This window comes from Nicotiana attenuata, unplaced genomic scaffold, assembly GCF_001879085.1.
Source record: "Nicotiana attenuata strain UT unplaced genomic scaffold, NIATTr2, whole genome shotgun sequence".
Taxonomy (NCBI): Eukaryota; Viridiplantae; Streptophyta; class Magnoliopsida; order Solanales; family Solanaceae; genus Nicotiana; species Nicotiana attenuata.
This window is the reverse complement of record NW_017671610.1, coordinates 117587-132602: the sequence shown is the minus strand read 5'-3', so window position 1 is coordinate 132602 and position 15016 is coordinate 117587. Positions and strand designations below refer to the sequence as shown.

General features: G+C 34.9%; 2 protein-coding genes across 2 annotated transcripts; one reads left to right on the top strand and one right to left on the bottom strand.

Moving 5' to 3' along the window:
• Nucleotides 1-3514: 3514 nt before the first annotated feature.
• LOC109209267 (inositol phosphorylceramide glucuronosyltransferase 1-like) lies at nt 3515-10891 on the bottom strand. The gene is made up of 10 exons (XM_019372511.1): nt 10426-10891; nt 8744-8864; nt 8027-8212; nt 7665-7828; nt 6311-6418; nt 6009-6146; nt 5826-5930; nt 5299-5554; nt 5018-5141; nt 3515-3884 (listed from the first exon to the last, which is right to left on the bottom strand). Exons 1-10 carry the CDS (start codon nt 10660-10662, stop codon nt 3743-3745), a joined length of 1581 nt encoding a protein of 526 aa, XP_019228056.1. The 5' UTR covers nt 10663-10891; the 3' UTR covers nt 3515-3742.
• Nucleotides 10892-13578: 2687 nt separating this feature from the next.
• LOC109209275 (bifunctional phosphatase IMPL2, chloroplastic-like) lies at nt 13579-14460 on the top strand. The gene has a single exon (XM_019372518.1). The coding sequence runs from the start codon at nt 13579-13581 to the stop codon at nt 14458-14460; it is 882 nt and encodes a 293-aa protein (XP_019228063.1).
• Nucleotides 14461-15016: the final 556 nt, after the last annotated feature.

The following is a 15016-nucleotide window of genomic DNA, read 5'->3' as shown; positions in this document are numbered from 1 at the left end:
TGCGCGCACCTCAGTTTATTCCACAAGATACCTGTCATCTCCTACCAACAACAGGTGCTAAGTAACTCTATTCACCAAGACTTGGATATATTAGAAAAAATCACCTAATAATCTGAATCCTCGTAATTTTTACCTACTTCATTGGCCGTTAGAACATACTCTTAAATGCAATAAGTATATTATATTATATTATATTTAAAAAAAAAGGTTCTTGATTGCCCATCAATAGAAGAGATCCAAGGAATCCGTGAGAGTAGAGTATCTTATCAAGTATAACCTCAGAATATTCATATAATATGCTTTTTGAAGCCCTACAAGCCGTCCATATAAAAAAGTAGAGACACATGGCCATCACGAGTGTTTTTGTCAAGTGAGAAGGAAGTAAGTACACTGGTCTTGGATCAACGATAAAGTTATCGTATCACTTATAAGTAACGAATTTGAAACGTAGAAACAACCACTAATATTTATATTAGGATAGGTTATCTACGTTATATCTCTAAGAGTACGACCTTCTTCCGGACCCTATATGAATACCACGAGATACTTTATGTACTGATCTGCTTTTTTGGAAGGAAGTGAACGAGACTCTTGAAAGAGATGTATTACTAGTAACCATAAATTAATCAGAAATGTTTATACTATGGTTTCTTATCCATTTCGGCATATAATTTCATTTTATAATTGATTACATCTAATCAAGCTTTGTCTTCTTATGCACATGCACAAATAGCGGTTATTCCTTGGTGCCATTATCAAGTGTCTTATCATCTTTTTTTTTTTTTTTGTCTTCTTTTTTATGTTCGATTAATTTAAATTTGCGCCGGAAAATCATACTTTGGGGTAAAGCACTTCTTATTATAGTCAATTCTATTTTCAAAACTTGAATTCAAGATCTCTCATTAAAGACGTCAATACCTTTAATCAAAGGCAAAATCAGAATTTAAAATTTTACGGTTCAACTTTTAAGGTTTTTAGCATTAAACTCATTATATTTTTAAAATTGCGAATTCATATTTACTATTTGTTGCAATTTAAAGAATTTTTGTACATAAATTTGTATTACGCGTCGAAAATATTGGGTTCACATAAATTTAGTACCAAAGGGCTGGATCCGCCCCTGCCTTTAATGATAGTGTTTCATCATCAAATTAAATGTGTGATTGTAGATGCTTCCTTTTGCAACAAGTGAAAAGGACCTTAAAATATGAGATTGGAATATACTTTATTCAACTGTTAATGATTCAATGTATTCAAACATATAGATATAGGTGTTTCTACGTTCTCGAATATACACTTAACCAAATTCAGAGTGACACAAAATTAAACTAAGATTGTCAATTCGCATAAAGCCTATTAGAATTGTGCTTTCAAAAAGTAATTACTATCATTCCATCTAAAAGATAAAACGAAATTAAATACTTCAAAAATAAGTTAGACAACTTGTTATAGTAATTTATTAAATTACACTTGTAAGTAAAATTTGTGGCACAAACAGTTTATACAAGTTAATTAAATTCTTCTTTTCCAAGTAAAGCTTCAAAAATCTCTATTGTTTACTTTTACTTTAGATAACCACGCATAGTGAAAAGCAAATTATAATATCAAGTAGGTCAAATGATTGAGATATAAAGGTATTACAACATATCAGGATAATCCTGGTGTAGTTGATAAAGTTGTTGCCATGTGACCTGTAGGTTACGGGTTCGAACCGTGGAAACAACCTCTTACAGAAATGCAGGGTAAGGCTGCGTACAATAGACCCTTATGGTCCGAACCTTCCCTGAACCTCATGCAAAACGGGAGCTTAGTGCACCGGACTGTCCTTTTACCACAAATCAGGGAATCCCCTATTTGGAGTTTTAAATTCTTGTGTAGTTGTGTTGATTAGACTTTTTTGATTATTTACATTGTTAATCCAAGAGATAATGGTTCTTTAATTTGCCAAACCGATTATAAGGGACAAAAGAAAGACATAAGTACAAGAAGAAAAAGAAATTGAAGGTGACATATAATGGAATATGATACATTTCTAAGCCTCAATTATATGGATCCATTCCTATGTTGCTTGTGACTCAGCTTCTTCTATAAGAGTAAGAAAGCAAGACTTCACTCTCTTGATGCAAAAGACAAAAGAGGCAGTTTTATCTGTCTTTGTTGTCCTTTTTAAAAGTGATTGATGGAATATATCAACTAGTGGTAGGTTCACTTGTTTAATAAGCTTTTCTTATCCACTAAACTCAACCGAACATATTTTCTCATTACCTGATTTTACGGTTCGAACTCGTAACCTATAAATCACACGGAGACAACTTTACTATTACTCCAAGAATCCCCTTCATTTATATATGATCGTGTATAATCTACATGTATTAACTAGAAAAAGTAAACAGTAAATTCAATCAGCTATTCGTATAATTATGCACTTAGTAGGCGTTTGGACATAAAAATTAAATTTTTGAAAAAAAAATAATAATATTTGGAGTTAAGTTGAAAAATGATACTTGAAATTTGAAATTATGTTTGGACATGCATTTCACTTGAAAAAATATTGCAGTTTTGTGAGTGGCCAAAAAAGTTTTTCCTGAAAATTTTGAAAAAGTGGTCAAAATCACTTTTTGGTTTTTAAAAAACTCATTTTCTAAAAACTTCCAAAAACTTACAAAATTTCATGGACAAACATATTTTTGAAAAAAAGAAATTCATGGACAAACGGGACAGTTCCACGTTGTTGTAAATAACTTGTGCACGCCACAATGAAAAACACATCAAGTGAAAGCCAGGCAGGTGTTATGCCTCTTTGGTGTTGTCTGATAGAATGAATAATATATAATTAATCATAGCCTAAAATCTGACATAAAATGGTAGTATTTACTTCTCCATATAAGAAAAAATAATCTCTACGTAACTGATGTTTAGTACCGCAATGTTTGGTTGACAAAAGTAAATAACACCCATATTAAGTAGTACTATATATAATATGCGAGAAATAATGTGAAATAAAAAATACATTTATTAGCAATGAAAAGATTAAACTATTGGATGAATAAAAAATACCCTTAAAGTAAATAATTCCTACATAACAATTAGTATGTGAACCAAATGATTCTTAGGTAGGCAGTTAGTAAATCCATACTCAGGCTGCAACATTTGAAAATTGATGAATATTCCTAATCCACATCAATGTCACACCTCTTATATCCCACTGTACCAGATAGTATTCACAAGAATATTATTAAATTTTATTTTCTGGGAAAGTAAACTAGCAATAATGCATGAGAGAGTCCCTATTCTCTTTAAATTAGCATCAATAATGCATAAGATAGTATATTGTAATCTAAAAGGGCAGCCCAGTGCACTAAGCTCCCGCCATGTGCGGGGTTCGGGGAAGGGCCGGACTACAAGAATCTATTGTACGCAGCCTTACCCTGCATTTCTGCAAGACGTTATGTCCACGGCTTGAACCCGTGACCTCCTGTTCACATGGCAGCAACTTTACCAGTTACGCCAAGGATCCCATTCAAGATAGTATATTGTAATCAATCAAAATTTAAGAAGCATATACAGACAGCATTGAGCTTTAACCTTACAATGAAATACACCTGAAGTATATTAGAAGCCAAAAATTCCCAGCATATTTTTCTACATATGATCTCACTGGGAAGAATATGTCAAAACAAGTTACAAATGAGATGAAGAAGATGGTTGCCTGTAGTTAGCTGAAACTAAAAAATTGAAATGATCAGCATAAGAAACATACACTCCTATTCTTTGGTGTGTTCTTTTCTTCATAGCCTCTAACGAATGATCTAATCGATAGATGCTCGGAAGCATATGTCATGAAGGATGCCAAAATAAGACCACCGACCACCATCAAACCTAACCTGCGTAAAAAAGCATATACAGGTATTATTTGACTATCCACGGCGTTAAAGATTTTCTAGTGCCTAATACCAAGAAGAGGTCTCGGTAAAAGCAGAAAAGAAAACAAAAGAGAGCGCAGGAAATTGGACTCCTAGAGAAGCAAACTGCATTAACAAGAAAATCTACCTTGAGAGATGAAACTACAGAGAAAACATGCACCGAAAAGTTAAAACACCAGACAGATCTCTCTATAACAACATCTTTATATAACAGCCATGCACTATAAAAATCGATTTTCTAGAACTGATTTTTACACTCTATAACAGCACTTCACTATAGCAGCCAAAAAGTATCGGAACACATGAGACTGTTATAGATATGTTTGACTGTAGTTTAAACAGCTAATGGAGAATAAATCAAGGAATTTAAGAATAGACCAAAAAACACAATGCTACATGGTGATAAAAGATGGCTTACATAACACCCGAGCAATGTTGTTGAAGCTTCGACATTATTAGACTATGTAGTCTAACATGAATGATTGCTAAAGCATCTTTTAGGCTTATTGGCCTTTACAACGACCAATTTGAAATTCTGATTCACCCTAAAAGCCTTAATTTACTTTTTGGTTACCGGGGTAAGAATATTAATCCCAGTCTAAATTAGGGATCATAGTTATCCCATGTTGGGTATTAGCTAATACCGGTACAAATATTATACCAAAATGGTCGTATTAGCTTATCCCAGATAGGAGAGGTGGGATAGATAATCTCATCGGATATCCCAGAATTATAAATCCCATAGGATATCCCATAACTGAACCAAACGACCCTTAGTGTCTTCTAAACCAAGGGACTTCCTCATAAGAATCATCTCAATGTATTTTTTCCTTCTAGTTAAAGATGTGATTAGATGTCCATTAAAATTATCAAGTCGCAATAAACTTCAGCACATTGCATGTTCTAAATTCATATCAAGCTTATAACTTCACACTTACGCATAATTAAAAGATTCAGCTTTTTATTGAAACCAAAACCACAAGGCAAGTAAACACCAAGTGCCATCAAATGCAGCCTGAATGTATACAATTATTATTAGACAACAACCAAATGACACAAAATTGACTGAAATGCAGAAATCCTGTTGAAAGTACCTTAAAAACAAAGAAGTGACTCCAAAAATGCCAGGCAACGCAGGGGCCGCAATGGCAAGAAATGCCATTCCTAACCCATAGTACCACGCCGCAATGTCACAACATGATTGCTGCCGCTGATGACCTACAAAGCAACAAAGTGCAAGCAATTTATCCTTTCTATTAGGGGTAGGACTTACTGAACAGCCACCCTGGTTGGTATTGGAAAAGCCACAACAATGAGGCAATGCACCGATAAAGCTGGTAAAATAAAATTCAATGATCTCGTTAAGTGAACCAACCTTTTCCAGGTTCATAATCCAAAGATACAGGAAGTCCAGATTGATTTGCCGCAACCCTTCCCCACTGATACACTAAGTGCAAATAACTTCCAAACAAGAGGAAGAAAAGTGTAAATGTCCACTCATACATTAAGAGGAGACCGGTCCATGGCATTACTTGGCGTGGAATGATTAGAAGTGGAAGGCCAAGGGACACCAGCGCAGCAGCAAAACAGCAACAGACAGATATCGCACCCAGAAAAGCAGGCACCTTCACCTGCATACCATTTGGGACTGTTTATCATTTTAAGTGAGAAAAGCAACATAAGCTTATCAAAAAGTGAGTAAAAATATTATGGTAGAATCTGGTCAACAATTGTGCAGCCAAAAGATGTCAACTATGAAAGTAATAATTTAAGGCCACCCTGCATTGTAGGATAGCAATTTATATTTTCCAATCCCATAGAGACTAGTGAAAAGTAAGGAGCAGAACTTAATTAGGATGTTGACGACTCAACAACTGACGGGAAGAAGAAGAGGTTAGGTACCGGCTGGTTGGAGCTGATGGAAGCTGGCGGAACAGAGGCGTAAGCTAGGACACCTCCTCTGACCTTGTAGTACAGTTGTCGGATATGAAGCCATAGTGATTGTGTCTGCAGAAGCAATCTTTTAGAATTATATTCAAACAATTGACTAGTGTTTAAGTAAAAACTATTTTTGACAACACTAACCTGTAGGAAAGACCGATAGTAAGAAAATGCTATCAGAACTAACGGAAGCAAATAAAGAAATTTGACAAGAAGTTCATCTCTGGAATTTTTGCCCCCACCAGTTCCAGGTAGAGATTCTTGAAGTTGTACCCTCACATTCTGCAGCACGGGCGAACATAAGAAAGTCACACAATCTGCTTCAGGAAAAACCTTCTCGAACCATCAAAGTAATATACAGCAAATGCAGGAAAAAGACAACCATATTTGGAGAACGCAAAGTACATTTGCAACAGCTGGGGAAGTGCGAAGAAGAAGAAGAATACCTGCCACACATCAACAGGTTTTAACAGCCAAGAAGTCCACCAATCCCACGGTTTAAGCGGGCCAAGTGTGTAATGAATAACTCGGAGTTCCTTTTCATCCACCATCCACTGCAGATAGGTTAATTAGGGAAAATAAAGGTCAGAAGAAGGAAGACGGCAACATTAATGCACTTCTGTAATTCTGTTGCTTAAAAGTTTCAAGCATTTGCAGTAAAATAAGTTTCTTCCAGAAAACCTACTGCAAACAAAAATTGACTATAGTTCATCTAAGATATAAAACCTTCTCATTTTATTTCAGCAGGAAAAAGCTTTCTGCTATCCAAGACATTTTTTTTTTTCTTTGGGACATGGTAACCCCCCTCCCCAATCCGCGGGAAGAAAAAACCAAGGAGTCCACTCCCCCTTAAAGAAACCAGGAGTCAAAAAATGATCGTTTTCCACTTTGCTCCACTGGGAACTCGAATCCCCAACTTTATGGTTGAACGTGGAGGGTACTTACCATTAGTCTTTTCCTCCTTTGTCTTTGGCCATCCAAGATATATTCATTGATTACCTTCTATTAATACTACAATGCACATTTAGAAGCACTTTTTCCTAAATGGCTGTAGCTTTCTCCAAAATTTCTCTTTCCATGGAAAGATTATTCTACACATAAAATATGGTGATATGAATCAATCAGATTGTACATAACCCCATAATCATCTTTGAATAGCTTGACACAAATTGGACTTGAACATCCATAAGATAGCTGCTTCAAGATAAATTGCCTGCAGAAGACAACAAAGCCCGAGGGCGGATCTATAGTGTCACAGATGAGTTCACACTTCACATGAACCCAGTAGCTTTTGCCCAGACTATGTATATATATTAAGAAATCTACTAAATATCTATAAATGTATTATTGTATGTCAACTTGACGTTGTAGGAACCCATAAACTTTAAATCCTGGATGCGCCACTGACAAAGCCCACATATCATAACAATACGTGGTACATGTAATGGTGGGAGGTAGCACGTATCTAGTGGAATAGTCGAGGTACGTGCATGCTGGCCCGAACACCACCATTATTAAAAAGAAAAAGATACAACAAAGCCCACTGAATAATATAAATTGGAAAACTGAAGTTTCCCGCTAAGGTTTGCAACATTGCAATACTACTGCGGCATATTCCAATTCCATGAATGTCAACCTTTTCTTCTTTTTTCTAGATCTAACAAATTAATCCTTCCCCCAAGAGTTTCTAACAATTGTATTTTGACCAGATGTTGATCAAAAGCTAAGGCCTAAAAATCCCACACCCACCCAACTAAAAGCATACTCAAAGAAAAGCAGTCTCTTGAACCTAAAACATACCTTGTTAGCAAGCATGTAGAGGCCAACATCTGCATTGTAAAGAGTAGAAAGTCTCTCCATTTCAGGAACCTTTCTAGAATTTAAGACATCTGAAGGCAAATTTGGCTCGTAAACATGAGCATTAGCAAACCCAACATAGTAGGAGTTGAGAAAACCTTGATCACCTGTTAGCAACAGAATGCACCAAGAGAATCAACATTCAATGTCAAAACAAAAAACCAAAGAAAAATTCTGTGTAACAAATTATAAAAAGTATCTCGCAGAAATTTTTAGATGATAAAAGATAATCAAAATCTTTCCATACAAAGATGCAAAGACAACATACAACCTTAAAACCGAAACAGTACATAGCTAAACCATACCTCCGGTGTAAGAAGGCAAAGTGGTCACCTTGCTCATCATATCATTAAAAACCTTTTCTGATGGCTCAATCACCATGACTCCAGAATTCAATCTCTCAGAATGTTTTAGATTTGCACAGAACTTCCCGCATTTAAACAGATCGTCAATGCTTTTAACAACAATGGTATCGGCGTCAAGATACACCACTGGCAAAACAAGGGAGAAATAGCAAGATTACGGCCTACAATTCAGAAAGCCATATGCATTTTGCATGACATAACACACACGCACGCACGCACACACACACACACACACACACACACACACACACACACACACACACATATATATATATATATATATATATATATATATATATATATATATATATATATTCAAGTAATGAAACAAGCTAGACCTCCCTACCTTCCCCACACCCATCGCCCCTTTTTCCCTTTAACTTGTATAAAAGAGATGACCTAGTTGTACCAAGCCTAAAGCCTTAACTTGGTGGATTTAATTGCTCAAGCCGACTCTCATCTAAAATAAGGATTTATGAAAGCGCAACCTGTTTCCCTTTCTCTTTAGAATCAAATATATATTCACCTAAGTTTTTTACTCTTAGTACAATTACATGCATACTAGGTTATACTCGATATACTTGCAGCTATATCAGTTAAACAGGTTGACGAAATGACATCAGAAGTAAAGGTTGAAGTTTTGATGCATCGAATTACCTTTCTTGTAACTGGTCATGTTGAATACTTTTAGCTTTGTGTAGACGCCCCAAAACCTCTTCGGCCTCACTTGGTTTGGGTTTGCCAGTAAACTAATTTTCTCCACAATCCAACCATCTGCCTGCAAGAAAGAAAACAACCGTTTTAATAGGAAAGTTAAGTACCACCTAGAAATAGCTTAGCAAAAAAAAAAAAAATTGACGATTACATTTATACTTAAATGCTAAAGAACTAAAATAACTATGATCAGGACCTGTTAATGCAAGCTCAATAAAGAATAACAGCTACAATAAGACTGTTATAGGACTTCATCCAGGCTAACTAAATCACAATTCATAGGCACCATTTTTAACAATTTGCTTTTACTGACTGGAAAGTAATTTAGCTGCAAAACAGAAAAAATAGTAATTGAATTTGTATGTCACATTAGAATATATCTTCAAGATAGACTCAATTTACTACTTCTAATGATTGAGCCAGCACACGATTTAGATTTTTGAGAATGATTTTAGTATTCACTCTTTTATTGGCTCTACATCACCAATAAAGCAAATCACTTTATATTCAGCAATTCACACTTCTAGGAAATACCCATGAGGATGTGAATTTCTTTTCTATATTGAGTTTCTTTTTCCAATAATTTATGCTTTCGAGTCAGCATGCGTACACCTTCACTAATCCACAAGGCAATCCTGTACAGCCCAAAAATGCAAGTGACGGGTAAACTCGCACCCCAAAGCTAGGTAGATGGGCCGGTGAAGTATTGTACAGGGGATTAGAACCCAGAAACAGCAAGCTTTCTCTTATGGCTCAACCATTGAGCCTCCTCTTAGAGAGGAAACTTAGTTATTCTTAATAAGCAAGCACATGAAAATTGGATTTTGTTGGCCATAGAACAATAACAACTAAGTTGACATTTCCCAGCTCAAGCTTTCAAAAAACTACCCAAAGGAAGTAACTTTAGTTCTGCATTGAGTTATTCTTATAATTTGAGTGTCCGAAACGGCTCCAAATGAAGCAGATTGAGATCATTCACATACTCCACTCCAGCTAGTTTGGGATTGAGCATCATCATTGCTGGAACTTAAGTTCTATACATTGACATTGTAAAAAATATATACACAATCAGTTAAATCTCTTGATAAATATTATAATCAGGTAAAAATGGTAACTAACATGCTACTACAGTTAAAATTAACTCTTTGTTGTGTCAGTATATATAACTTAAATCCTTGTTATTGTAGTACTAGTGAATAACAAGCTTTAAAAAGACTACCCAAATGATGTAAATTCAAATTCTACATTGAGTTATACTCATAATTTAGCATCCGAAACGGCTCCAAATGAAGCAGATTGAGATCATTCATATAGTCGACTCCAACAATGTCAGGGAACAAGGGGTATATGCTGCTGGAATTTAAGTAATATACAATGACAATGTAAAAACTGTCTACACAATCAGTTAAATCTCTTGATAAACATTAATTAGTAATCAGGTAAAAACGGTAACTAAGGTGCTATCACAGTTAAAATTTACACTTAGCTGTGTCAGTATATACAACTTAAATCCTAGTTGTTTGTTGTAGTATTAGTGAAATACTGAGTTATTTTCTCAATAAGCAAGCACATAAAAGGGTAAAAAAAAAGGAGGTGAATTCAAACAAAGTACATGATATACATACCAAGAGGAGCTCCTTAGCATATTGAGAAACACCATCAGAGACCAAAACAACCATATCTTTAGTGGATCCAGTATCCCTAATTGACTTTCCAAGAACCCTAACCCCAAGCAAGAATTCATCTCCATATAAAAGGGTCACATATGCTTCTTCAGATTTACATGAAGCTCCAATAAAACAATCACATAACATAAAAATCAAAAATAAAACAACCCCTAATCGTAAAACAGTGATTTTCATGATAAAAATAGAATCTTTCTTTCTTTCTGTTTTACAAAGAGAAATGGAAAAGGGGATCTATGTACTGGGTTTTTTCTTCAAAGTTCAAAGGGTTTTTGAATTTTTATTTTATAATGTATTTGTGTGTTGAGTTCATGGTCTTTTTTGTCGTCTCCCTTTGCCTGTCTTTTTGGAAAGTAGGAGTTGTAAACCGTCTCAACGTGCCCAAAAAGGATTAAGGAAATTGCAGCGAAAAGGGAACAAAAAAGAAAATAAGAACACAAGAACCCGCTTTCCTCTTTTCTACAAAAATAGAAGATACTCCTAAAAATGCCTCTCTTTTTTTATATTCTGATTTGCTCCGAGTAGGGCCTTATAGGGGTGTCAATGAATATTTAAAAATCTATTAAACAAATCGAAACGGACCGTATCGAACTGATTTTTATGTTTCTTTTAATAAAATCGTAGGTTCTATATAAATCTATAATCGTACTGATAATTAAGTTAGTTTTTTATTTTATGAAAATAAACCGAAAAAATATTGAACCGTACCTAGTAAATTTACATGTGAAAAATATATTTGTATATTAAGTTAAAAATAATAAAGCACTAAAATTTTTCTTGGGCCTTGGAATTATGAAAACGGTTACAAGCCAACAAATAATTAAACTCATAATCCTAATTCTCAAACCTATTTTGAATCCAGCATATTTTTAGCAAGACACAAAGTACTATAGCGATTATGAATAGCAAACTATAATGTATTGAATATGTTTCTTTTCGTATGATTTATATTTATTTTTTTGAATATTTAATCTTTCATAGACTTTATGCTTGAGCCACAACTTGATTAATATCTTTTCACTCGTGTGATTTATATTTTCTTTGTCTTTGCTTAGTTTCTTTTACGCTGTTGTAGAACAGTTGATGGATCTATACTATATCCATCTTTCATGTTTTCTTAATTCATCACCATTTAAACAGTAAACATATATAGAGAGAGATTTGCTAAGTCATATAAAAGTACGTATGTTATTGCATTTTACTTCTACTAGTAACTTTCACATGATATTTAAAAAAAATACCGAAAATTAAATCGCACCGATACCGAAGAGAAACCGGCATGATTGGGACGGTTTCGAAAAGTCTAATTTGGCTATACATAATAGAATAACTGAAAATTTGGTACGGTATATATTTTATAAAATAACCGGCCGAACCGAACCATTGACACCCGCCTCATTCGGGGGACCGCTCTCTATCAAATATTTTTCCATAATCAGAGCTAGAATCCGAGACCTCTGGTTAAAAAAAGAGCAGCCCCATATACTACACCGCATTTTATGGTTACTCCTAAAAATGCCTTGCCAAAGAATAACTAGGTCATTAATTCCAAATTAAGTTGTTTCTCTTTCCTGTTTGAAAAAAAAAGGATAAAAATTGATATAGCGTAGTTGTAAAGGACTTTCTACATAAAGTTAAATTTTAAATTGTTTAAATAATAAGTTGCAAATAAATTTTAAGTATGGAAAATTAAACTGCAATTACAAGACAAACATAAAAAGAAAAAATGATTTCATTAATAAATCTTTACAAATATAATTTCCTAGAACTAGTGAAGAGCAAATGAATACCACCAAAGGATGTGGTGCAATGGATGAGACTGTTCTTCCCTTAATCAGAGGTCTCGGGTTCGAGTCTTGGGTATGGAAAATCCTTGGTAGGGAGCGCTTCCCCCCGAAAGGGGCCCTACGCGGCGTGAATCCGAATATAGTCGGCTTCAATGCGGGTACCGGACACCGGGCGAGAAACCAAAAAAAAAAAAAAGAGCAAATGAATGATGATTTAGAAATATGTCCAAGTGTTGGCAGAGTTATCCATTACATAATCTAATACTCCTTCCGTCTTAATTGATACGAAGGTATTTAATTCGGTACGGAATTTAAGAGAAAATTATTTTTTAAAAAGTTATGGTCTAAAGCAACCATATAAATTTATGTGGCAAATAATTATTTTATTAAGGGTAGTAAGAAAATTTTAAAGTTAAATTATTGCTAAATATAAAATATATTATTTTTTTGAACTTAGTAAAATAAAAAAACTGTCATATAAATTAGAACGAATGGAGCAACGGGTATCCTCGCCTAGATTGAATTGGACATCACGATTATTTTCTTTGAAAAAAATCTAGGAGTCACAAGTAATGATTTCTATCGTGAAGACAATAAGAATTTCCAATTCCGATGCATGAAATAAGTCAAAAATAGTTTTGGAATTCAAAAACAGATTAATACTCTCTTCGTCTCAAATTATCTATCATATTTCTCTTTTAAGAAACATTAATTAGAAAGAGGATTGGACTATTTTACCTTTATTTATGTCTTAATATATAATTCCTTTCTACTGAATATTTATTTTATTTATATGTTATCTCTATTTTCAAAAAATAATTAATATTAAGGATAAAAAAAATACATATTTCAATAGTTGTCCAAAAGGTTGCATATTTTCGCCTTTACATAATAATTTCTCCCCTTATTTTCTCACGGTACTTCCCCTACTCTCTCTCCCTTCATTTCGCTTTGGTACCTCTGAAGATTTCGTCGACTACTCCTCTCGCAATATATACATAAAAGCGCCAGCTACAAATATACACATACCTTTCTCTTTGCCAGCGATTTTCAATTCCTCCGACCACCGGTGATCCAATCAATACTTTTTTGCCGCACTGGTACGTACGTATTGTGAACTCTACCAATTCTCTCTGTTTTGTACTACGGATCACGTCACCTCAAGCCCTAATTTGACGGACGTTTGTTTCCTTTTAATCAAGTTAGTTCTACTTTGATCTGATATTAGTCTTTACTTCTAGTGTATCAATTAGCCTAATATATTTATGTCTATTCTCTGGTAGATAAACAAAGCAACATGTTAATAATGTCCAACAAGGAAGAAACTTTGCTCCTTAATGACACTGAACTCGATCGTCTTGCTGACATTGCCAGCAAGACTGTTGATGCTGCAGGAGAAATTATCCTGAAGCATTATTTGGCTCGGGGCAATGTCTACAATGTCTCCAATGCTAACGTTCTATCATGGACGAGCGTCGCGGCTGAGGCAGAGAAGGCTATGATTTCACTTATCCTAAACAATTTACCCAGCCACACTGTTTATGGGAAACAAACTGGATGGAACAATTGCAGTGGACCAACAATTCCCGAGTTTGTTTGGGTTTTGGATCCTGTTAATGGTGTGACGGATGGACTCTTGCCTACTTTTGGCACTTCGATAGCTGTAGTTCACAATGGTAAATCCGTCATTGGATGCATCAATAATCCTGTTGCACAGATCAAAACCATTGGGAGGAGGGGCAAGACTACTAGGAACGGGGTTGTTGTGAGGACACGAGCTTGTGAGCACCTCGAACAAGCATATACTGATATTAATGATCCTGATTACAATGAAGATGCCAAATATGCCTATAATAGGCTCGCGTACAAGGTTGGAGAAACTTTCTTTAACGGCAACTGCATTGCTTACTCTGAATTGGCTGCTGGTATGTTGCAAGTCATCGTTGATTCTGCTGTTGAGCCCTATGGTCTTCTTAGGTTAGTTCCTATAGTGGAAGGTGCTGGTGGAATTATAACTGATTGGCAAGGAAATCAACTTTCTTGGCAACCTTCTCCAGCATCTTCTGTTCCGCGGGATGGTTTCAAGGTTGTTGCTTCTGCTGACTTAACAACTCACCAACAGATTATTTTTTATTCAAGATTTGGTCTTTCTCCATTTAGTTCTCTAGTCTTTTTGATCATGAAGTAGACTGGATCCATAGAAAAAGCTGGTTAGGATTCATTGTGAGTTTCACTAACAAAAATGAATATCAGTCATCGTGTGATTATACAATCTGTTTTAAACCAATATACCTCGCAAAACAAACTACCATCAATGTTTAGCTTCTTCTTTTTTCCTCAGTTTCACTAGTAGATGCTATGTTGTCAAATCCAAAAGAGTGGAAATAAAACATGTTATTGTATTAGTTGTTAGGGAATAAATCTCCCACAGTAATAATATTCACGGCAATAAAAGCGGAATAATAACGTAGCACTGAGATACGGTAATCAACCAGAATAAAAGAGTGACGACACCAAGATTTTTACGTGGAAAACCCTTCTAAATAAGGGGAAAAATCACGACCCTGAGAGGAGCAACTGATATCACTATAGCAAGGAATTTTACACTTTGTAGACCCGAGTAAAATACTTCAAAGACCACTACAACACTCAAAGATAACCCTTTTTTGATATTTTCACCTCACTACAATATCGCCACACTCTCTATTTTCCTCACAAACTATTTTCTTATACCCTGTCTGTGA